Below are 25,051 nucleotides of genomic sequence, written 5' to 3'. Positions count from 1 at the left end.
ATCACATTGATATTTGTATGAACCAACTGAGTGGTAAAGTGCCAAATTTGAATCTTAAGTCCAAACACAACACTATGTTCGATAGACCATAACCCAAGGTAAGTTAGCAACCCTAAAATTTCCATATTGGAAAAATCTAATGCTTAACAAGGTTAATTATTCTAAGCTAATAAGAATAAAATTAAATCATAATATGAACCAACTATAAAGTTGATGAGAAATTCATATAATTCATGATTCGAAATGTGAACCAAAAGAAAAATCCAAGGATGTCAAAATCTTACAACCACATATTATGAATCCTTGTTACAATTGTTGAAATATGAGAAATTGATTTTTATAAAAATTAAATAATAGGTCATCCTTTTCTAAATTAATTCAACAAATATAAGTTTACAAGGTATTACCAAGTGTAAATATTTCAACAAAACCCAATAATTAAAACCTTAGGAGATTATGATAATGTTTGAGTTTTTATAAAATAAAAAATCTAGATTTATAAAAATTCAAGGGAGGCTTTTATTATTTGATCAAATATCAATAAAAATACAATCTCTCTCTTAAAATTTCTACCATTAGGCTTTTCCCTCTCCCCCATGCCTTAAAACCCATCATTACACCTCATTTGAACCACCTACACACTCCATCTCACACTCCTTCTCCAAGAAAACTCTCCCACTTCCAAGACCACTCCTACACATAAGAAAATCCTCCATTCTCTGTCCTAATTTCGGATTTTTGAAGGTCAAGAAGTGTTCTTGCTTCTCTCAAGATCAAAACCAAGGTAAACAACACAATCCTTTATCATAGTTTTATGATTTTACTTCCTCTTCTTCATAGTTCTTCTTTACTTTTCGGATTCTATGCACTTATATGGCTAGAAATCCTTGTTTTTCCTATTGGTGTTTGTATAACACAATACATGTGTTTGAGATGGTGAAAATTTGGGATCAAACCATGCAAAGAGTGAAAAGATGCACATATGTTCATATGATTCAAAAATCGAGTTTTACATCTTCTTCTTCATCTATTTTGTGTTCTTACATGACAAAAAGTATTTAAACCATTTCTAGTACATCTTGGATGCTCATTCACTCCATTCATGTGCTAGAAATCGGATTTGTGGTGCAATCCTAGTGTAAGATTTGGTAGTTCCAAGGAGTTCTCTATCACATGAATGAAACACCCACTTTGGGGCCTTGGAATAACCCTAAATCTATGACTTGGATGAATGAAACTAAAAGTTTATTTTTCTTCTTTAAAATCTAGTTTATTGATATTTATCTTTGACCATAATAGAAGTATGCATGTTTTCTTTGTCAAAGTGCCCCTAATAGGGCACTCAAAGCAACCTAGGATAACATGCATTCTATCAGAATATTTTGTTCAGCTTTGAACGGCCACAACTCACTCATTACTAAAATAAATCACGATATTATTTTTGTGAGGGATATTTCTATGAGTTAGATTTCGAACCCAGTTGGTCTTGCTGTAAAATATTAAAAACCGGGTTTTTGACAATTTTTACAAAATAATTGCGCAAACATCACTCTTTCTATGATCATTAGTTTTAATTTACATGATCAAGGGTCTTACACCCCAAATTAAATCTAGGGAAAAATATTTTACAAACTTAACACATCCATCAAGTTATGTCTAAAATGTTGTGGGTTAAAACCCCACAGAATGTTCTATAAAAATTCGTAAACTTTTAGCTACATCTAGAACTCATGCACTATATTGTGCTACATTACTTAACTTGTTGGAGTTGAATAACCTATTTTTCTTCTAAATATATTTCCAATTAAATTGTTTTATGAAAGTTTATATATACAGGTGATGATCTATAAAATCCTAAGAGCTAGATTCCTTATTTTTCTATAAAAATAATGATTTAATGGCTATAAATTCAAAATAATTGTTTCTAGAAGAGATAAAAATATGAAAATTTGGAGTCGTAATGTATCCATAGAATAAGAAAAACATGTAACTTTTCAGACGATTTTGACACTATTTGGTATTTTATACATATTTTTCTTTAAATTAGAGCATGAATTTACAAATTCTGGTCATTGGACTCAAAGACCCTAACCAATATTTTTCTCAACCTTAGGAACATTATGGGAGCTTGTAAAAATTAAATTGATAATTTTAGAAACTGTTTACAATTTATTTTGAATTTTATCCATTATTTGGGCTTTAATTTACAAAAAAAAAAATATCAAATAACCTTCAAAAATGTTTACAAAATTTATGGACACCAATTCCCTTTGTTAGAACCAGATAACCAATTTTTGTAATTTTTGGGAATTTAATTCCATGCCTTTCTAAAATTTCTAACACAATGTAATATGAACTAATGTTACCGATATTGAATCGTACACACTTTGGACACTTTTACGACATCACTAGTTGGATAGGTAGTTCCTAGAAAATAGCTTAGTGGATTATATCTCACTAAAAACTATTTGTTCCGTAGGATGCTAGTAGGAATCACACTCGTCAACATCAAACTGCGAAGCCCGAGCCACAAACTTTCCATAGTGAGTATTCAAAGCCCCTATTTTACGTTTTTAATGTTTTGGGGGTGGAAAGCATGCTACAATTTCTATGAACATTATTTTATGAACTTGTGCTATGAACTATATGATATGGACTTTGTTGTATGAACCTTGTATTATGAACTTGTACTATGAATTTGGTGTTATGAACTTGTATGATTAAGTCCTCGGAGAACCGATACAACCTATTAACTCATATTTGAGCCGATGGTCTTATGGATAGCGCTATTTTGGGTCGACATCCCCCACTCGCCCGGAACCGCGAGTGCATATTTCCATGAACTGACATCATGGGAACCATGGACATGATGGAATGGGGCAAGAACGGTTGTTAGGCTTGGTTGTGAACAGAATGCAATGGCATTCATCGTTATCCGATAAAATTGGAACTTTTATAGAATAATTACATTTTTTGAAATAATGTACCATTATAGACCTGTGAACTCACCAACTATTTTATAGTTGACCTTCGTTTTTGCACACTTTTCAGGGAACGGTCAGTGAATCAATGAGACGCCAGCATGATTTTAGTTGTTACTTTTGTTATGTATTAAACTATGTATTTGTTTTGTACGCGATGTAAACTTAAAATGCTTAATGTTCATGGTTGGTACTCCTATTTACCTTTGTGATGAGACATTAACCTGTCGCACTTCGTATTTCCGCTTTAACGGGGTGTGACACTAATGTTTTGATATGATACTCTGATAATGTTTTGAAATGATTGACTTATATTTTGATGAGATGATTGATAACTATGGTTTGTTAAATGGTTTAAAACGAAATTTTTGGTCAAGAATTTTGGGATGTTTCAAATGAAAAATCACCAATCACGTCCGACCAATTCTAGTCCATTACCTGAAGTGAATGCAACATCATATAATTATAATGATCACGAGTCTGACCATGGCTGTGGCCATGGTCGTGGATGAGGTCGTGGACGTAGTGGAGGCCATCATAATTATCATCCTAACAATAATAAGAATATACAGAACCACCTGAAGTGAAAAAAAAACAAGAACTCATATCCTAATGATAAAAGTAGTTAAGGAAGAAAGAAAGTTAAAAATGTTTGTCACCAATGTGGAATGACTGGTTATTGGTCTCATATATTTCGCTTTCCAAAGTATTTTTTTATCTTTACCAAACTTTTCTAAAATCTAAATGTGACATCCCCATTTTCACAGCCAGAAAAGACCGGTTTTGTTTATACTTTATTTCAAAATCAGAGTAACCTTTTAATAAAAGAGTTGTAGAATTTGTCCCAAAACAATAATATGATAAAGATTTATCATAAGCATTTCCTTAGAAATGTATTTCATTAAAAGACTCGGGATGTCATGTTCGATACAGTACATAAGTATAAACAATAAAATATAAGCCTTACTACATTATTTCATATCTACAGGCCTATATCCGTAATCCCTCATCCCAACACATCACAACTATGCTCGAGCGCCACTACCTGTAATACATAAAACTGAGTGGGTCAGGCTTGGGAGCCTGGTGAGCACATAGGGTTTTCAACCCACAAATAATAATAAATTTATTAATTTCATCAAACCAATAATAACCCTAATGACCCATTCCTGTTATCCTCACTTTATGTCCCTAAACACCTATACAAGGGACCTAGTATAAGGATTTATCATCGGGATGGACTTTACTGCTAAGGGGATTCCTCAGCCATATATGTCCGTAAGGCAACCATGAGGGGGATGGAGTACACCGGTGAACATCAAGCCCACAAACACCCACAAGTTGCGAGCCTGCTAGCGTTCCACTGGACTGTCTAGAAGAGTCCGTGGTCGTCATCCATACTCCGCTAGATGACTTGAACAACAACAACATCGAGGCCTATCATCAATTTATCACACACCAACTATTTCATTTACCCATGTTATACTCAACATATTTGTAGATAATATATATATATATATATATATATATATATATATATATATATATATATATATATATATACAATTTAAATCATTTTAAAACTTGTATAAACATTCAATGAACAACCATCTCAAATAAACAATCAATATATATACACATAACACCTATTTATATAAAATACTTCATATCTATGTGTAAGATGAAAGTGACTATACACTCACCTGATTTGATGATAATCGGGCAGCACTTCGTTTCTTAAAATGATCATTTTTTATAAAACCAGGAGTTTTATTGAGAAAACGGGCTCTGCGAGGGTCGGAGCTTCAAAACCGAAAAGATAAAAATTTTCGGGTCTTCGGGCACTTCGGGATGTGTTTCGGGTGTTGGAAATGCTAACGGGGCTTCGGGGGAAGTCAAAATAGTCAAAATATAAGTTTAGGGGTGAAAAATGACATTTTTCTAATTCTAGCCGGGAGATCTCGTAGCCCCCCTATTTATAGGGTGCGGGACCGAAGTTTGAATGGCTGAGAAGACTCCACGTAGCAGCTGCGAGGCTCGGACACGGAGGGGAGACGTGGCTCGTGCGAGCTTCGGACAGGTGGCGCGTATGCGAGGGGCCAGGAGGCTCAGAAGTGTGACACGGGGCGAGGCGCGTCGGACGCGCATTGGACCGAAGCTCTGGGTGAATTGGACTGCGACGCATGTCGGACACGAGGCGTGATCTCGCGAGGGTGACGTGTCCGACTCCAATCCATGGGAATTTCTCGGAAATTGCATCCAAACCTTCTAAAATCCATAACTTTCGCATACGAGCTCTGTTTTTGACGTTCTTTATATGCACGCGTAGGTAAAATTACGTTCTACAATAGACTTCGTCGGCTAATTTTGACTTTAATTTTTATATTAATATTTTTAACAAACCGGGACAGAAAAATCTGTTAAAAATTCATAACTTCTTCATCTGATGTTCGTTGTCGTCAGTCTTTTTACCGTTGTACTACTATTGACGAGACCTTCGATTCTCGTTAGATTGTGTCGGCTAAAAATCACTCGATCTAAAATTCGAGTTTTTAGCTGTTTACTGCTAAGCTAAAACTTACAAAAATCATAACTTCCTCATACGAAGTCAGATTTGGGCGTTCTTTTTATGTACGCTAAAATTACTTTATCGTAAATTCACTTTTTACGCTTCCCGGTGCCGTGTCGGTTCCGTCGTGAAACTTCGACGGGTCATAACTTATTCGTTATAACTCAGATTTCAGCGTTCTTTATATCACCGGAATCCTTGTTTCGACCACTACATTTTTCTTAAAAGATATAAGATTTTTCTAATATTTATTTTCAACGCTTATTTTTATTATTAATTAATTAAATCATAATAATTAAACAAATAAGCACATAATTCACATAATATTCACATAATTCCTCTTTATTACTTCAAAATGAGGTACAAAGGTTAACCTAGACTATTATATCAACAATAATACTTAGCCTGGAAACGCGAGCGTTACACTAAAGAAGGAAAACATGCGGAAACAAATTTTGTTCAACATTATTTTTCTGAAGATCAACTAGAAATGGTACATCTGGATGTTTCCGATTATCTTTTCTACATGGAAGGGACAAACGGTGCTATGGATGGTGATGGAAGTACCCAATTTTTCCCATAAAAGGAGACCGATATGTTGCCTTATCATGAAATTGTTGGTTTTCTAGTATCGTTTGATTTTTGCATTATGTTCATTTAGAGTCATTGCCATGGTCAAGAATAATATTTAGTTTTTTTTAATACCTTTTATGATTTTTATGTCATAGTCATGTCATGTGAAGAGATCTCGGTGTTTCTTCTCAAAACAATAAAATATGACTTTATTTCTCTAAGTCAAATATATATATATATATATATATATATATATATATATATATATATATATATATAAATTTGAAGAGAAACATGGATATTCACAAAAGAAATGAGGTTAATAATGAAAAATATTTTGCTTACTTATCAATTGGAGAAGAAAATGTTAATAGTAGTGCAAAAATGATTGAAGGCTCCAAAAGAGAGAATATACTATTACCACAAGGGATAATAATTACAATTGATGATGCATTATTTTCATCCAAATCACTAAGAAATTTATTAAGCTGTAAGGATATTCGGTCTAACGAATATCATGTTGAAAAAAATAATGATGGTAATAAAGAGTATCTCAGTATTACAAAATTGATATCGGGTAAGAAAAGTCTTTTGGAAAATTACCCGTATTGTCCTCCGATTGTATTATACAAATATTAGAATGATAAAATTTCATGCTACTGTAAAGAAAGAGTATGATAACACATTCAAAGTTTGGCATGACCGATTGGGCCATCTCAGATCTATTATGATGCGTAGAATAATTAAAACTTCAAGTGGTCATTTCTTGAAAAACCAAAAGATTTTTCAATCTAATGAATTGTCTTTTGCTACATGCACTCAAGAAAAATTAATTTATCATCCATCATTGAACAAAGTTGGGTATGAAAGTCCTAGTTTCTTTGAAAAAATTCAAGGGGATATATGTTGAGTAATTCATCCACCATGTGGATCATTTAGATATCTTATGGTTTTAAATGATGCGTTAACTAGATGGTCACACGTGTGCTTGTTGTCTAGTTGTAATCTTGCTTTTGCAAGATTACTTGCATAAACAATCCGTATAAGGATACATTTTCCAACATTTTGATGAATCGGTTTTTCCAACATTAGGGGGAGAAATAAAAAAGCTGGAAAATAAAAACTCTTGTAATGAATTATCACTTTCAGTTTTAGATCCTCATTCAAGCCTATGTGAACTTGAAGTAAAAAAGATAACTCATTTACAAAATGTAGCAAATCAATTGTCAGATGAATTTACTGACCCTAAGATAGTAACAAAATCTCATGTACCAGCTGTAAATGATCCAATTAGAATTGGTATCCTAGAAGAAAAAAATACAACTACAAATGAATCTAAGGCACGCCTGAAGCGTGAAAGACCAGCCAGTTCCAAAGATAAAAATCCTCGAAAATGGAAGGGAGCAAATATAATTGACGGTTCAAAAGAGAAAATAGAATCTCTTGAAAAGATTAGTGAAGCTCTAGAAGATCCCAATGACATAACAGAAGAAACTGAGGTACCTGAAAATTATGAAAATGAAGAGATCTCAATAAATTATGTCACGACAAGAATAAATGGAACCGAAATAAGATAGACGCCGACAATAACTTTTCATATCATGTTGCGTGCGATATTATGGAAGAAAAATGAGGATCTTGAACCCGAATCTACAGAGGAATGTAGAAATAGAAAAGATTGGCTATAATGGAAAGATGCAATCAACAAAGAGTTTAATTCTCTTAGTCAACAAAAAGTTTTTAGACCTGTAGTCACGTACACCAAATGGAGTAAGATCAATGGGACACAAATGGGTATTTTTTCGCAAAAGAGACAATAAAAATGAATTTGTGAGATATACAACAAAACTTGTTGCAGAAGGTTTTACACAAATGCCCAAAATTGATTATGAAGAAGCATACTCTCCTGTGGTTGATGCAATTCCATTTCGTTATCTAAGAAGTCTGGCAACACATGCAAAACTGGAGATGCATTTAATAGATGTAGTTACCACCTATTTATATGGTTCACTTGAGAATGTTATTTATATGAAAATCCCAGAAGAGTTTAAGGTACTATAAGCACAAACTTCTAATTCTCGAGAAATATATTCGGTAAAATTAAATAAATATTTGTATGGATTGAAACAATCTTACCGCATTTTGTTCAATCATTTAAGTACATTTTTGTTGAAACATATCCTTTAATATTTGTATCGGTAAAATTAAATAAATATTTGTATCGATTGCCATTAAATATAAGTCTTGCCTTAGGTTAAGAATAAGACTTTTAAAGGATACTTAGGTAAATTTAAGTTAGATATCGATTAGGTCTCATGATTGGGGTAGGGTGTGTGAGATCAGAGCGGAGTGTTTCTCCTTTTTCTTGTATGACCAGAAATGGTGGGTTCAGATCAAACAACTGGCAAGTATGTATGGGTCATATACCATAGTAGATAACAACACTTGACTATTCTAGGCTATCAAGTGAATTAAGTTGCTAGCATGGACTTATAACATATGGACGTAGATAAAATGGGATAACATATTTATTAAATATCTGAAAATTGGTTTCCTTATATGACTTACACTGGCCAAGGACACACCTAGTTGTGTAGTCAGAAAATTGCTCAAACAATTCATTAGGTTGAGTGATTCCTCCATATAATCATTGCTTTAGGATCTGTGAGGATTAATTGGAATGGGTAGTTGGTCATAGGTCGGATTTTATATTATCTGATGATTTTGTTCGCAGGAATGATATTAATTATGATTATCATTGAACTATTATGGGCTTGAAACCCGGATGTATCTCACCATGTTTTCCCAAACCTGACCCACTCATTTTTATGCATCACAAGTAGTGGAACAAAGGCTGTAGTAGTCTAGTTAGAATGCGGAATGGAATAAAGAGATGTTTATGTAATATATAGTTTCAAGATCTTTTATATTTTATGTTCTAACGTATGTTTGGATATGAACGAATTACATACTCAAGGTTTTTATAGATAACCTTTGTTATCTTAAAAATGTTTTAATTAACTGGGTATTTCCACATCTCAATTTATAAAGCGTAAATAAAATGTTTTAACTGGTTCTAAAAAATGGGGGATGTCACAGTTGGTATCAGAGCATTAGTTTAAGAGAACTAGGAATTTAGGAATATTCTAGACTTAAATTTATAAGCTAAGTATGATTGGTGAGGTGTGCGATAGAATACTTTAGGATAGATCACTACTAGAAAAGCGGCCTTTGACAACGCGTAAATAATGACACACACTCATAGAGGACGCGCATATGTGCGTGCCCTAAAAATTAATGCCAGCCTTCCAAATTTTGAAGGATAGAGGACACACGTTTGTGCGTGCCCTAAAATTATTGTCCCACAATAAAGTTACAAACACGGACGCCGCTTTTTTTTAATGTGCGTCCTCTGTGAATGTCGCTTTATAATTTTTCTCAAAACGTGCGATCTCAAAAGGGGGATATGAAATCCTCCTAAAGTTCTAAAAATTTTAAATACACCGCTTCATTTTAAATACACCGCTTTAAATACACCCCTTTTCGGCAACATCAGGTCCGACGACCTTAGGCTTACTTCTTCTATTGCTCAAATTTACAAGCCATATCTTATTAAGGTGAACTTTAACCTTAATAATATAAAAATTCCAAAGCAGCCACACCCAAGTCCCAAAGGAGAGGTTCTACTTTTATCAACAATGACGTTCTCCAACCCTCTCTTCTCATCACTACTCCCTTTGTCCCCACTCAGATCCCACACACCACTCCCCCTAAACTTCTCCTTCACAAAGAAAGCAACACTCGATGATTCTTCCTATACTGATGGTCCCACCTCTGATTTTCCCGAGACTGAAATTTTTGAGGACTGACTCTCGCAGGTACGTCTGCGTTATCATAGTGGCATAGGGAAGAAAGTTGACGCACAGAAGAGCAAGAAGTCCGGGATGAAATCCGGTGGGAGTTCAGGATCTAGGGCAAACATGTACCTCCCATCAGTACCTTTGAAGGAGCCGATTTCAGGTTGAGTGAAAGTGGATTTCGGGTTCAGCCCTTATTCAGAGAGGATGAATCGGTGGGTGGGGTCCTGAAAATACCATACGTCGTCGATCATTTTTATTCAGGTTTATGAACTCATCATTTTTCAGCTTTCATCATTTTTATATGAATTAATATGAAATTTTCTTATTTATTTCCACTACATGTGCTCAAGAACTTTGACATTCGATCTCATGAAATTCCTAAAGTCATGAAAACTTGGAAGATAAGTTATTGTGGCACTTTTTTAAGGTTGTATTCATGTGAAATAGAGATGTTGCAGCAATGCAATCATCCTAATGTTGTTCGTTATTTAGGAAACTATTAGGGTGAGGAGTATCTTTGGGTATGAACACTCTTCCATCATTCACTTCTGTTCTTCCCACAATAATTGTATCTTTTCCATCAATTGTGTTCATCTCTCTATTTATTTTTTATGATGATTCCATGTGTTGGCAGATTGTAATGGAGTATTGTGGTGGAGGAAGTGTTGCTAATTTGATGAATGTCACTGATGAGGCTTTAGAGGAGTACCAAATAGCATATATATGTACTGAAACATTGAATGGATTATCTTATTTGCACTCGATTTTCAAGGTGTATCGTGATATTAAGGAAGGTAATATTTTATTAACTGAACAAGGAGGGATGAAGTTGGGTAAGTTTTGATAAAAATATGCTCTTTATATTACTCTAAATTTACTTTCTCATGTTCACTTTAACTGAACAAGGAGAGGTGCAGTTGGTAAGTTCTTATATTTCTTTAATCATGTACATATTTTTTATTTACAGGCTGAAGAACTTTGGAGATATTTTCACAACAATATGTATCCAGGTGAAGATACTGGACTCCTTCGCCTTAACAACACATATCGCCATGACCTTAAAATGTATAGCTCTGATGAGGGCCGTGTGCAGGTATCAATGTCATCTTCAGTTTTTTACTTTATTCTTTGTGGGTCCCATTTGATGACTTATCAATCTTGACAGATGTCAGCTGTTGCATTTGCCAAGGGGCTCCTAGACTTGGAAGGACAATTAACACCAACATTGCTTTCACTTGTTAGCAAGGATTCATCAATGTTAAATGGACTTGATAATGCAAGTATTGAAATGGAAGAAGCTAAGGTTGTTTTTCTTGTACCTTGTTACCTCTTAATATACCAATTATTTTATAATTTTTTTTGCTTTATATAAGTTTAACTTTTTTTTAATGCTCTTTTAGGCAAGATTGAACGAATTAATAACTACTGGAGTGAAGGCAGCACAGACAAACAGATTATCTAATAAAAAACCTTGGATGGTTGATGGGGCTAGACTTCCACTCAATGTTGCAGACCTTCTTGGTAAAATATTTATTTAATAGATAGCTTAGGTTGGAAAAACAACTCAATATTATGAAGGTGCTGACTAGAGGAATGAAGTTGTTGATTTTTACAGAAGGGCTTCTGAGTTATATAATGAATATGGGAGGTCACAACCTACATCTGATGCACTTGCAAAAGGTGCTCGGTATGCATCTCAATTTCCCTATTAACATTTTATTTTAAATTTGATTATGTTTTTATACATTGTATGAATATAAATATATAATTTATTGAACATTGCTTTGGAAGATGCTACTTGAGGAAGATGGCAAGGAGAATATAATGTCAAATTTAGTTTCTTTAATATGTTACAAGTGGCAATTTCCTGTAAACTATAGACACCATTTGTCATATGCTTTTCCTGTAAACTATAGACACCATTTGTAGAGGAAGAAGAAGGTTAAGGTAATGAAAGCAAATATGAACACTGAGTTTAAAATTACAAGTTTTTTTTTCTTTCTAGGGAATTGATTTTTCCACTGTAAATTTAAATCCATCCACTGAGATTTATTTGAACTGCCCATTATACCCTTCATTTAAGTTTTTAAATATTATAGGGAAAAAGATTCCTGGGCTAACGATGCTCCTTCCTTATTTGATCTTGCTTTCTTCTCGGCTCAAATTCTTCATCTCACTCTCAAAAGGTAAGTGATTCTCATTATCTAATTCTGTTAAAACCATGTTTATGTGTATGAATTTTCAATATCTGGTTCTCAAGCACTATCATTGCTATGCGAATGAATTGTCAAAGTTTAAAGTTTTGATGAATTGAACATATTGATTCTGTGTGTGCTTATGACTCTATGATTCTCGATACATGAGTATGAATTGTGGAATTTTTTTTATATGAATTGTTATTTCTCTAATTCTTTGATTTGTTTGCAGCAAGAGCTTGGTAGTCATAAACTTATTCTTGAACAAAATGGTGCAAGTTAGTTTACATTGTAATATTGAAGACTGGAAACTTCAATAACAAGCGACATTACAGGTTTGGGTGAAACTGTTTCAGTTGATTACTCTTAGTCGATGATTTTACCAAAATCACAGTGTAAAGAATTTGTTGGATATAGGTATATAGTAATTTATAAGGTCATATGGGTGTTCATATGTACAGAAGGGTAATAGGGTCATTTACTCACATTGATTCAGATAGTTCATTTAGTCGACAAAGTATACAAATACGTAGTGGTGTTTCTTTTTGAGTTAATGCATTTATTCCAGACTGATATCATGCATCCATTTAGCACTTTATCCATACATCAGTATCAGTTAATGGTAAAAAACAATGTGCTTCAAAAGCTGATATGGTTATTGTGTTTCTAGAGCTGCATCTTTGCAAGGTGCATCAAAGTTATTGCAGAATTTGTCATATGAATTTGGAATGCCTCACCTTGGCATCTGTAAGTCTATCTAAAATTTTGGACGCTTATAAGTGGAATATTTTGTTGATATGATACCCCATGGTTCTTATAACACACTTGTCTGCAGCTGACCACGTCTCCCATGCAGCATGGAAACTTCGTTACTATCGATTGCCAATGCAGATATTTGAGCAATATAATATGAGTGCAGGAGCATGCCAATTTTCCCTTGCTGCACTTGAACAAGTTGATGAAGTTTTGGGCCTTAAAGACACTTATTCAGGGGCAGATTTTCTCAATGAATCTCCAAATATTGCTAAAGGAAGACTTTGGGCCAATGTATTCAAGTTTACACTTGATTTGAGCAATTACCATGATGCATATTGTGCAATTATTTCAAATCCAGATGAAGAAAGCAAATACATTTGCTTGAGGCGTTTTATCATTGTTCTTTATGAGCGTGGTGCAACTAAGGTTACTTTCACTAATAGTGTTATAACTATATTTGCAGTTGTTTGTTTTAAGTCATATAGATTACAAATTTACAATATCTTTTGTTGTAGATTCTTTGTGATGGCCAATTACCATTATTGGTTAAGCTGAGAAAGTAGAGCAAGAGCTTGCTTGGAAGGTGTGTAATATATAATTATTTTTTATTGTAATAAATCTTTTTTGGAGCTTTAATAATTCAAAATGTATTTTTTGTGCAGGCAGAGAGTTCAGATGTTTTGGTGAAACCAAACCCTTATAAATTACTATATGCCTTTGAAATGTACATGATAAAAAGAACATGAACTTTATAGGAAAAAATAAAGAACAGAGGCTCAAATGATGGGACGATTTTCTGAGTTTTTAGTTATCTATTTGAATCTCAAACTAGTCCTACTATGCTAAAAATGAAATGCAACAAATCACATTAGTCCACTGATTTTAGAGTGCTTATGAGTTTGATTTGATCATTGGAATAAACCCATGCTTGCTGGAATTACTTCATGGAATTTATCTCGAGTGATCGCAAGACGATAATATCATATGGTCTTAAAACCTAGATATATGGTTATTGTTTGCTAATTGGTCGTGCATTGATAATGCGTAAACGAATCAGTAACTTGATGTTATAAAATGCATTGTTGTGTATGATTTGATTAGTGGATAGTAAATGCATATAAGTCAAAGTTTATCTGTTCCTTTTATCCTAAGAGGGTAAAAGCGATATCAGGGTCCCTCGATGATTTGGTTTGACTTATGTGTCAGGCCCTGTCAAGACTGAATTGATGTGTCCAATTAAGTTCTATGTCAAACGAGTCATAGATCGAGAAACAAACTGCTGGACAATAAGTATGACTATCTTCCATGTAATTGGCCGCACGATATCTAGAACAGAGGACTATATGATCCCTTATCTAAAGGACAGGTTACTGATAAGATCAGAGTTCGACAGCGTCTTTGAGAGCTATGATTGCTAATCGGATTGTGCTTACATTTGTAGTTACTAGACTTCTCCAAGTAGGAGACTGTTGGATTAGTGTCTAAGCCCGTAACTATATTTAGTAAGTACTTGACCCGGTTGTGCATGGTCCTTTTGGGTTGCCTTCACCAAAGCAACATTATAGGATGATTTATGAATAAAGAGGTTATTATGATTTATTAATGTGTTATATGAATAATATATTAAAGGAGAAATCATATAGTTTAATTAATATTAGACAAGAATTAATTTTGTGGCTAAAAGAGGTTAATTAAATAAATGGGACTGAAACTGTCAATTGCATGATAGTTGATTTGGGCTGAGAATCTTTGGGAATTAAGGGGTGGACGAAATTAGTATGGGAGTCCATCTAAATTTCATCCAAAGGCCTTATTCTGGAAGATTCCTTGGACTGCTTAAGGCATAAGCTATCTAATTTGGGTTTTGACTGAAACCCTAACAGTAGAAGTATAAATAGACCCCTTAGACTTCAGAAATCGGCTACCCTATTCCTAAGAGTGCAAGAGCCAAATTCTAGAGAATCCAACCTCTCTCCAAGATCATCCTCTTGTTATTGGTGTTTGTAAGCCATTATAGGATTGACATTTGTGACTCTAAGCCTCAAGGATAAGAAGATTCAAGCAAACAACAAGAGGTAATCATCTTGATCTGATTTGTTACATTACTTTCGAATTATACTCACTAGATCTAGGGTTTGCAAGACTTGGATGAATTGCATGTACAATAGAGAAACCTAGATCCAAGCATTAGGGTTTGTATGAGCACATAGGATGTTCTTTTGGCTTAAACCCATCATAATGAAATCTGAAAATCATGTATGCCTTGTGTTCTTGGAGAAAATCACTAGCCATGACCAATAATGGTGGATCTCTTTGAGCCCAGATGGAGGAGACGAAGGGGGGGATCTTCATTTTGGGAGATATACAGAAATAGAGAGAGGGGTGAAATTTTCGTTCTGATTTTTTTTAATTAAAAGATCATCCTCTTTTAATTCTAGAGAGTGCAAGAGCCAAATTCTAGAGAATCCAACCTCTCTCCAAGATCATCCTCTTGTTATTGGTGTTTGTAAGCCATTATAGGATTGACATTTGTGACTCTAAGCCTCAAGGATAAGAAGATTCAAGCAAACAACAAGAGGTAATCATCTTGATCTGATTTGTTACATTACTTTCGAATTATACTCACTAGATCTAGGGTTTGCAAGACTTGGATGAATTGCATGTACAATAGAGAAACCTAGATCCAAGCATTAGGGTTTGTATGAGCACATAGGATGTTCTTTTGGCTTAAACCCATCATAATGAAATCTGAAAATCATGTATGCCTTGTGTTCTTGGAGAAAATCACTAGCCATGACCAATAATGGTGGATCTCTTTGAGCCCAGATGGAGGAGACGAAGGGGGGGATCTTCATTTTGGGAGATATACAGAAATAGAGAGAGGGGGTGAAATTTTCGTTCTGATTTTTTTTAATTAAAAGAATAATAAAAGAAATTAGAGAAACTGAAAAAGAATTACTAAAGGGGCATATTAGTCATTTTAAGGTTGATGTGAAAAATCGATTTATGCAAATCGAATTCAGATGCATGTGTTTATATCATTTCAGGTTTTAGGGTTAATGGAACCAAAGAACTAGACGGTGATGTTGAATCCAACCGGACCTAAATCGTACCATAAATGGAATCTAAAAATCGTGTATGCCTTGTGTTCTTGGAGAAAATCACTAGCCATGATCACCAATAGTGGATCTCTTTGAGCCCAGATGGAGGAGACGAAGGGTGGGATCTTCATTTTGGGAGAGATATAGAAATAGAGAGGAGGGGGGTGAAATTTTCGTTTTGATTTTTTTAATTAAAAGAATAATAAAAGAAATTAGAGAAATTGAAAAAGAAGACAAAAGTGCAAAAATGGTCCCTATGGTATGCATTTTTTTGGGGTTTTAGTCCAAACCACAACTTTTTTGGATTGGTGGTCCTTTTGAGCTAGTTCTGTTGCGTTTTTGGTCCCTCGGTAAACTGAAATTACTTTAATACCCTTAGGTATTTATTTTCTATTTTTAAATTCATTTTTTAATTTAATAATTATTTACTCATTTTAGTTATTAAAAAATGAGAGGGCCCACCTCTCTCTCTCTCTCTCTCTCCAAAGAAGAAGAAAAATCGATGAACTTCACTAGCGATGGCAACCCTCCTGTCCGGCGTAGCTACTGCTGCTCTGCTTCCCTGCGTTTGTGACTACCGGAGAAGAGAAAAAGGACCCACAAGGGTCGCCGAAAAGGGCAATAATCTTCTTCCGGCTAAGCCCTCCTCACAACGATTAAGCACCATCGCAATTACCCCGTACGACAGTTGCACCATCGAAGGTTGGAGCACTGAGAGAAGGAACTTGCCGGAAGAACCAGCCGATCTTCCTTCTTCCACCGATTGCAGAAACCCTGTTGCTTTTGTTGTTGTTCTGTTCTTCTTCCCCTTGATTGGGCCACCGATGACGAACAAATGGACCAAGGAGGAGCTTGCCGAAGCTCCTTAACCTTTTTCTCCTCTTTCTCTAACAGACGTAGCATTCTCCTCACTTGCTCCTGCAATTAAAATATGTCCACAAATTAACAACGACAGAGATGGAGAGGTTTAATCAGATTCTTCGCATATTTGATTGCATTATTGAAGAATGGCAGAATTTATGTTGACATCGAGAATCAGAGTGGGGTTTGGGGGAGAAAACACCATTGAACCATTATCTGTTAGTGAGGTGAATTTTGGGGGAGGGTGAGACGAAGGTGATGATTCGAGAGAGAGAGAGAGAGAGAGAGAGAGAGAGAGAGACGCTTTTTACTTTTTTAATTATTAAAATAAATAAATTAGTATTATATTTAAAAAGAAATGAAAGAAAAATAAAAATAAATACCCCAAGGGTATTATAGTTATTTCACTATTTAGAGGGACCAAAAACGCAACGAAACTAGCTCAAAATGACCACCAATCCAAAAAAAAAATCGTGGTTTTGACTAAAACCCCAAAAAATGCATACCACATTGACCATTTTTGCAATTTTGTAAAGGGACATATTAGTCATTTTAAGGTTGATGTGGACCAAAACCACAAAAAATACAAACCATAGGGACTAAAACCACATAAAATATCTAAAACTTAACTGTTTATGCACCATCAAACTTTTTTGGATTGAAACCATATAAATTTAACAACCACATGACCATTTTTACAACTTTGTCCGGTTAGAAAGTAGAAATAAAGACATGTCCAACCAACCACTTGAAAGCAAACCGTTTGACATATACGAAAACAACATATGGAATAAGTTACACGCAAGCTCTGGTCTCTAAATCACACACACTACTAATGGACAAATCAAACATTAAGCAGGGACATCCCAATTGTGGCCCATTATGTTAAACATAATAGAGTTCTAGATAATGATATCAATATTTCTTAAACATTAAAACTAAGACTTCCTCATTCTTTTCGAATGAAAGCTCTACCTTCAAACAATCTTTTTTTTTTCGGCACGAAGAAATGATCAACGTTAAAATTAACAAAGGACCATAAAGGAATTTGTTTTAATTTGAACTGCAAAGAAATTACATATATATAAGTTCTTATATTTTTGTACAATGAAAAGGCCTTCAACTGACCGAAATTCTAGATAATCATTCTTAAAACAGTGTATATATATATATATATATATATATATATATATATATATATATATATATATATATATATATATATATATATATATATATATATATATATATTCCAAATTAAATAGCCTCAGTTACTCGTTCCAAAAAAGACAAGGTACACAGTTTCTATCCATAATCTTTTGATCTCAATCAAAAGCAGACAAGGTACTTGGTGTCAAGGTCTCTATATTTGCCTCCTTAGAAACATTGCGTGGTTAAAGTTTGGTTCCCAGGTCTCAAAAGATATATTCGTCACAAGCTTTTGTTCATAACTTTACGGCTTTTAATAACTGATCAATCTTATTTTATTAGTACGTAGAATCAGTGTCGTTTTATCTATCATTTTCTATATATTTTAAAAGGATGAAAATATACTTGGAGGTGACAACTGGATATATGTATGTATTGCATTCTTCCAATAATACTACCTATTGATTTGGATGCCATGCGTGTGGTTGGAAAACTTAAATATTCGTACCTTGAAGGTCATAATGGTAAAACTACAACCCAGTAAGCACTTCCAAGTCATGTCGGGATTCAAAACTCGAAGAGTGTGGTTCGACTGACAAACAATCTTAAAAGCTCCTAAAAACCCTTGTAATTACGTTACCACCTTCCACTCCAACCCCTTAACTTATTCCCTTTTCATTTTTGTAGCATTTACTCTCTCTAACACACCCCACAATCTTCTCCTTCCTTCTCTCTCTCATTATCACAAACCCAAATTTATGTGTGTATATATCTGGAAATCACCGGCCGTTACCCATGCGTTTCTCGTCGGAAAGTCAAACTTGTTTCTCGGGTATTCATGTCTATTCCCGTATGTTTTGTACGTTAATGGTTCTATTACTAGCAGTGCAACAAGAGAGATGAGATTAGTTCGTATAATAAGGTGCTTGTAATGTGCATTTGTTTAGTGTGCTTAGTATAATCACTAACATCGTCCGCAAGACCTCTTGTCGGGGTGACAAGAGGCGATGGAGTACGGTGCAGGAGGAGAAGGAGATGGCTCCGCCAGTGGTAGTCACCATGATTCCTCTGATAAGAAGAAACGTTACCACCGTCATACTGCTCTTCAGATTCAGATTCTTGAATCGTAAGATCCTCTTGCCTCCTTGATTTTTTCAGCAAATTAAGTAACACCAATTCTTAATCAGCTTGTTATATATTGTTGGAAAATTTTAGAACTTTTAAAGATTGCCCACACCCAGATGAGAAAACAAGAATGCAGTTAAGCAGAGAGTTGGGTCTGGCACCTCGACAGATTAAGTTTTGGTTTCAAAATAGAAGAACCCAGATGAAGGTATTTTATGTTCTCTCTTTCTGGTTGATTGTGTACGAAGCCAAAAAGTTTACTTAGAGTGCCAAAAAAAAAAATTCGTTTAAGTTGTTCTTTATTGTTAAAGGTTTCAAACACACCTTTTAGGGTCCGGCATCCCTAGCTAGCTCTCTCAGCGACTACGTATATTATATATATATATATATATATATATATATATATATATATATATATATATATATATATATATATATATATATATATATATATACACACACTCATTTCTAGCTTTTGCGTATATATATAGGCGCAACATGAACGAGCAGACAACTGTGCATTGAGGGCTGAGAACGACAAGATACGATGCGAAAACATTGTGATACGAGAGGCCTTGAAGAATTTGGTATGCCCAACATGCGGTGGTCCTCCGATTGGGGAAGATTGTTATTTTGATGAACAAAAACTTCGTTTCGAAAATGCTCAGTTGAAAGAAGAGGTAAGAAGTGATCAATCAATCAGTTCCTCTTTTATATTTGTTCCATATTTAATTAACTTGACGTGCATGATAATATAGTAAGGTTTCGTATGTACTCCTTTTTTTTTAAAATTGAATTGAATGAACATTTGGGTGCATGCGATAATCTAGCACTTGTAGTTTTCGCATATATTTTTGGATTCTTGTTATATTATATATCTCCTTGAATTCTTGTACATGATATATGCCATGGGTTCCATGTGGTCTTAATTATTATGTTTCGGAAAAAATTGGAGAGATAAAGTAGCTAGCTAGGAGCCTAGGACGGGTAGGCTTAATTTGCGAATTTTACCGGGTAATTTCGTAATTTTACAGCTGGATAGAGTATCGAGCATTGCGGCCAAGTACATAGGTAGACCAATGTTGCAACTCCCACCGGTGCAGCCCGTTCACATGTCTTCACTGGACTTATCCATGGCCAGTAGTTACGGTGGTGGTCCAGTGAATAGGATGGTGATGATGAACAGTGGTCCTTCTTTAGACCTTGATCTTCTCACCGGCTCCGCCATTGGTGCATCATCTAGCAACATCGTCAATCCTGACCCTCCGTTTCACAACATCGTGCACCTTTCCGACATGGACAAGTCTCTCATGGCTGATATTGCTAGTAATGCGATTGATGAACTGATGAAGCTTGTACAGACCAACGAGCCATTGTGGACAAAATGTCAAAAGGACGGGATGCATACCGAAGTTCTTAATCTTGATAACTACAAGAGGGTTTTCCCACGGTCTAATGATCATAACTTGAAGAGTCCTAATGTTAGAATTGAAGCATCCAAGGCTTCTGGTGTTGTGATGATGAACAGTTTGCAATTGGTGGACATGTTTGTGGATTCGGTTAAGTGTCTTCCTTTATTTAAATTTTAATGCTAATGTATTTCGCATTAGCAGTGCTGCGTTTTACGAAGATGAGCTTGATGTAACTTAATTTATTTGGCCACATGCAGAGTAAATGGATGGAACTGTTTCCTACCATCGTGTCAAGAGCAAGAACAATTGAGGCACTTGAAGCTAGATTATTGGGTTCTCTAAGTGGCTCCCTACAATTGGTAAATCACACCACATTTCAATTCAATGATTTCCTATTGCTTTTATTAATTAATCGTATCTTGTTTTCGGTTGAAACTTAATTTGTATATTTTAATTTGCTAGATGTATGAAGAATTACAGGTGCTTTCCCCGCTTGTTTCCACCAGGCAGTTTTATGTTCTTCGATTTGTTCAGCAAATTGAGCAAGGGTCATGGGCGGTGGTCAATGTTTCGTACGATCTTCCTCAGCATAATGCATACCCCCACTCCCGATGTAAAGCACACCGCCTTCCTTCTGGGTGTTTGATCCAAGATATTCCTAACGGTTATTCAAAGGTTTGTAAATCTCGATCAACTCCATATTATATATATATATATATATATATATATATATATATATATATATATAATTGATGGTGTTTTAATTTATTTGAATACGTACAGGTTACATGGGTGGAACATATGGAAGTAGAAGAAATAAGCCCGACTGATAGGCTTTATCGAGATTTGGTCCACAGTGGTTTGGCCTTTGGAGCCAGAAGATGGCTAGCTTGTCTTCAGCGAGCATGCGAAAGAAGCGCTTCTTTGATGATGGCTAGCACTTCGTCTCATGATATTGGAGGAGGTACATATATACAATCGTGTCGTGTATATATATTACGTATACTCACTGTTTGATCTAGCTAGCTCAATTGAAATGAGTAATTAAAATTTATTGCCAATAATCCGTAAAAATTATGATCATATATAATTCCGTTGGATTATTTAAATTTGATGGACAGTAATCCCATCGGCACCTGGGAAGAGAAGCATGATGAAGTTGTCACAAAGAATGGTGAGGAACTTGTGTTCCGGCATCAATCCTAGTAATGGTCATCAATGGACATCGGTTTCCGGTTTGAATGATCAGTTTGAGGTCCGGGCGACTCTATACAAGACCACCGATCCTGCAGGTCATCCAAACGGGATGGTAATTAGCGCATCCACCACCATTTGGCTTCCGGTTCCTCCACAGAATGTCTTTGATTTCTTTCGAGATGGAAGGACCAGACCTCAGGTAAGTACGTACAAATAATTAATTTCAGCATTCATCTGATATCTGACTCCTTTTTAATTTTTTTAATTTATTAAATTTATTGGTGCATGCAGTGGGATGTTTTATCCAACCAGAATCCAGTACAAGAAGTAGCACATATCGCCAACGGGACTCACCCAGGAAACTGTATATCGGTCCTCAGGGTAACTTATTCAATTTATATAAAAGTCTTTATATGTTAAACTTAATTAATTATATATCAACACTTAAACCCATCCATCACTATTCACTATATTCACTAGGTAAGGTGTTTGTTTGAAGTTTGAAGTACTAATAATTAAACACAAATTACGTACGTACAGGCTTACACTCCGAGCCAGAACAACATGTTAATACTACAAGAAAGCTGTACAGACGCATCGGGGTCACTAGTGGTATACTGTCCAGTTGACTTGCCTGCAATCAACATAGCCATGAACGGTGAAGATCCCTCCTATATTCCATTACTACCATCCGGTTTCATCATCACAACCGACGGCCGCCATGAAATTACATCACAGGGTCAGGGTGGTGCTTCCACCAGCAGTAATAATAATTCAGATCTCGGAGCTGCTGATCATTGTGGTGGTGGGACATCAACAGGCTCACTGGTTACCGTAGTGTTTCAGATACAAGTTAGCAGTTTGCCGTCGGCTAAAATGAGCCCAGAGTCATTAACCACCGTTAATAACCTGATCACAAATACAGTCCACCAAATTAAAGCCTCCTTCAATTATGCTTCTACCACCACCTGATCAACAATCTCTCTCTCTCTCTCTCTCTCTCTCTCTCTCTCTCTCTCTCTCTCTCTCTCTCTCTCTCTCTCTTTCTTAAATGTGCGTAGAGATCGATGAGACGAAGGGAAGTTTTGGGGTTAGTTGGGGATGCTCTTAATGCAAGTTTCATCATCAATAGCGGAAGCCGAGTTAATATTATTGCTGCATCATCCTGCTACTGTGCTGGTTGTTCGCTGTCATAGTTCATTTACCATCTTCAACTACTACATTCATTTACCCTTCTTGGTTTTTAAGTTTTTTTTCTTTTTCTTTTTCTTTTTTATAATTATTGTGCTTCTTGTTCTTTTCAATTTTATTGCATTTTAGTTGAGAAGAGGGAGTCAAGAACGCACCATACTTGTCTTTCCATGTATGGTTTGGGTATTGACTTTGTTTTCAATTCAGTCTATATATATGCATGATTTATAAACAAATATCCTCACATATATTCATGTCTCTTGAACCCAATTACCGTTTCCGTTTCTTTGTTTTTTTGTTTCATTTGAGTAACCGTATATGAATAGTTATAGTTGGTGTTTAATACGTACGTTCCAGATCCATTTCTAACGAGACACGCTTGCTGATTTTGTCTACGTAATTAATACAGTTCATTAAAAATATTGGGATATTTTACCAATACAATCAATAATATGAATATATATGCTTCAGCTCCAAATCCTATAATTATATATCCGGAATAAGTTAAAAAATTAAAAGATGTTAGCCGGATGTAGGGGCCAATATCATTTTAACAATCATTTCAAACAAAAAAGAATTAACATTTTTTAAGGTCATGACCTACAAAAAAAGGTAGGGGCCAATTTGTTTAGTGCATGGCTTTATTTCATGGACCACATGTGCTTGACTAATGCAAGCAATGCAAATGAGATGGGTACGTTAATAAAATTGTTTCATCTGCCTACTTCGTTTTAAAAAGTTTTAACCATGACATTCTGTCAACACATGTTAGTATTATCGGTTTATGTAATAGTAATATTTAGTAATAAGGTTAAGGTTATAAAATAGCAATATACTTTTTCAGTTATCTAGCCTAAGTAGATCATCGAACTTTTTTTTTTCACACATACTATGTTGTATTTAAAATAAATAAATAAACCACTTTATATATATATATATATATATATATATATATATATATATATATATATATATATATATATATATATATATATATATATATATATAGGAAGAGTTATATGGAAAATGAATGATTAGGACAACACATATTTGAACCAATGAAAACATGACAACACATCACTTCCACAATAACTTCCACAATACATTATTTGTGAAGAAAGAAATGGACACGTGTCATTTGATTATTGGTCCTGGTAGATGTTGTCCTAGTTATTTGTTTTTCATAGAACTCATTCTTATATATATATATATATATATATATATATATATATATATATATATATATATATATATATATATATATATATATATATATATATATATATATAAAAGAGAGAGAGAGAGAGAGAGAGAGAGAGAGAGAGAGAGAGAGAGATCATTTTACATAAATCCGCCCCCCACGTCTATGAGTATCATTAATATTAATGTCGTTATAAACATATTTTGCATTATTACCTATGATTTGGCTTTGGCATGTAGTTGCAAGATTTAAGAAAGCTAAGGAACAACTCCTTAATTAGTTGATCATTACCCATGATAAAAGAGACCGCAACATTACCAAAAATTTAAGAATTTATATTTATTTTTTGGTTCCATGGCAACTCAGTCAGTCGTAAGTGTGTTCTAAATAGTTTATGTGACTTGTATGTGATTGTCCAAGAAATAACTATATATTCCTATAATTTTTGAATAAATTGTTGTTAAATCAATACATATTTTTATAGGGAAACCGTTGTAAATGTAAAACGATGTAGGAGACAATAAGATCACCAAAAAATCAGGATCTTTAATTTAATTCTTGGTTCGATAGCAACTCAGTTGAAAATGAGTTATAGAGTGGTTTTTAATGTAACTTGCATGTTATTGCATGTTATTGTCCAAGAATATTCATTCCTATAATTCTGAAGAAATTATTGTTAAATCAACCCACGTTCTTTATAGGGAAACCATTGTAAACTGTTCATGTTTGTTTTGAGTTCTCTTAGGTATTTATTAATTTCAATAATTTATTATGTTTTTTTGTGAATTATTTGTAATATTAATTTCGTAATCGTTACATGTAATTTAAATAATTGTTATCATATAACTCACCACTCACTAGTTACATATAACCATCAAAT

At 34.4% G+C, this 25,051-nt stretch overlaps 1 protein-coding gene across 1 annotated transcript; it reads left to right on the top strand.

Annotated features, from left to right (window-relative positions):
• Window positions 1-18,633: 18,633 nt before the first annotated feature.
• On the top strand, window positions 18,634-23,206 carry HDG11 (homeodomain GLABROUS 11). Its single transcript, XM_079016987.1, has 10 exons — window positions 18,634-19,171; window positions 19,261-19,378; window positions 19,662-19,850; window positions 20,205-20,729; window positions 20,840-20,941; window positions 21,045-21,257; window positions 21,366-21,546; window positions 21,704-21,978; window positions 22,071-22,160; window positions 22,320-23,206. The coding sequence occupies exons 1-10, from the start codon at window positions 19,053-19,055 to the stop codon at window positions 22,749-22,751; spliced, it is 2,244 nt and encodes a 747-aa protein (XP_078873113.1). The 5' UTR covers window positions 18,634-19,052; the 3' UTR covers window positions 22,752-23,206.
• The last annotated feature ends 1,845 nt before the right edge of the window (window positions 23,207-25,051 follow it).

This window comes from Lactuca serriola, chromosome 8 (assembly GCF_051521515.1).
Source record: "Lactuca serriola cultivar US96UC23 chromosome 8, Lser_US96UC23_V15, whole genome shotgun sequence".
In the NCBI taxonomy this organism is placed as follows: Eukaryota; Viridiplantae; Streptophyta; class Magnoliopsida; order Asterales; family Asteraceae; genus Lactuca; species Lactuca serriola.
This window is presented reverse-complemented; position numbering and strand designations above follow the sequence as displayed.

What these genes read in the sequence shown, in the direction of transcription:
- HDG11 (XM_079016987.1), top strand. Translation starts at nt 19,053, where the DNA reads ATGGAGTACGGTGCAGGAGGAGAAGGAGATGGCTCCGCCAGTGGTAGT. An exon ending in TGGACATGTTTGTGGATTCG is followed by an intron (nt 20,730 to 20,839) that starts GTTAAGTGTCTT and finishes GGCCACATGCAG; the next exon opens with AGTAAATGGATGGAACTGTT. An exon ending in GTCTCATGATATTGGAGGAG is followed by an intron (nt 21,547 to 21,703) that starts GTACATATATAC and finishes TTTGATGGACAG; the next exon opens with TAATCCCATCGGCACCTGGG.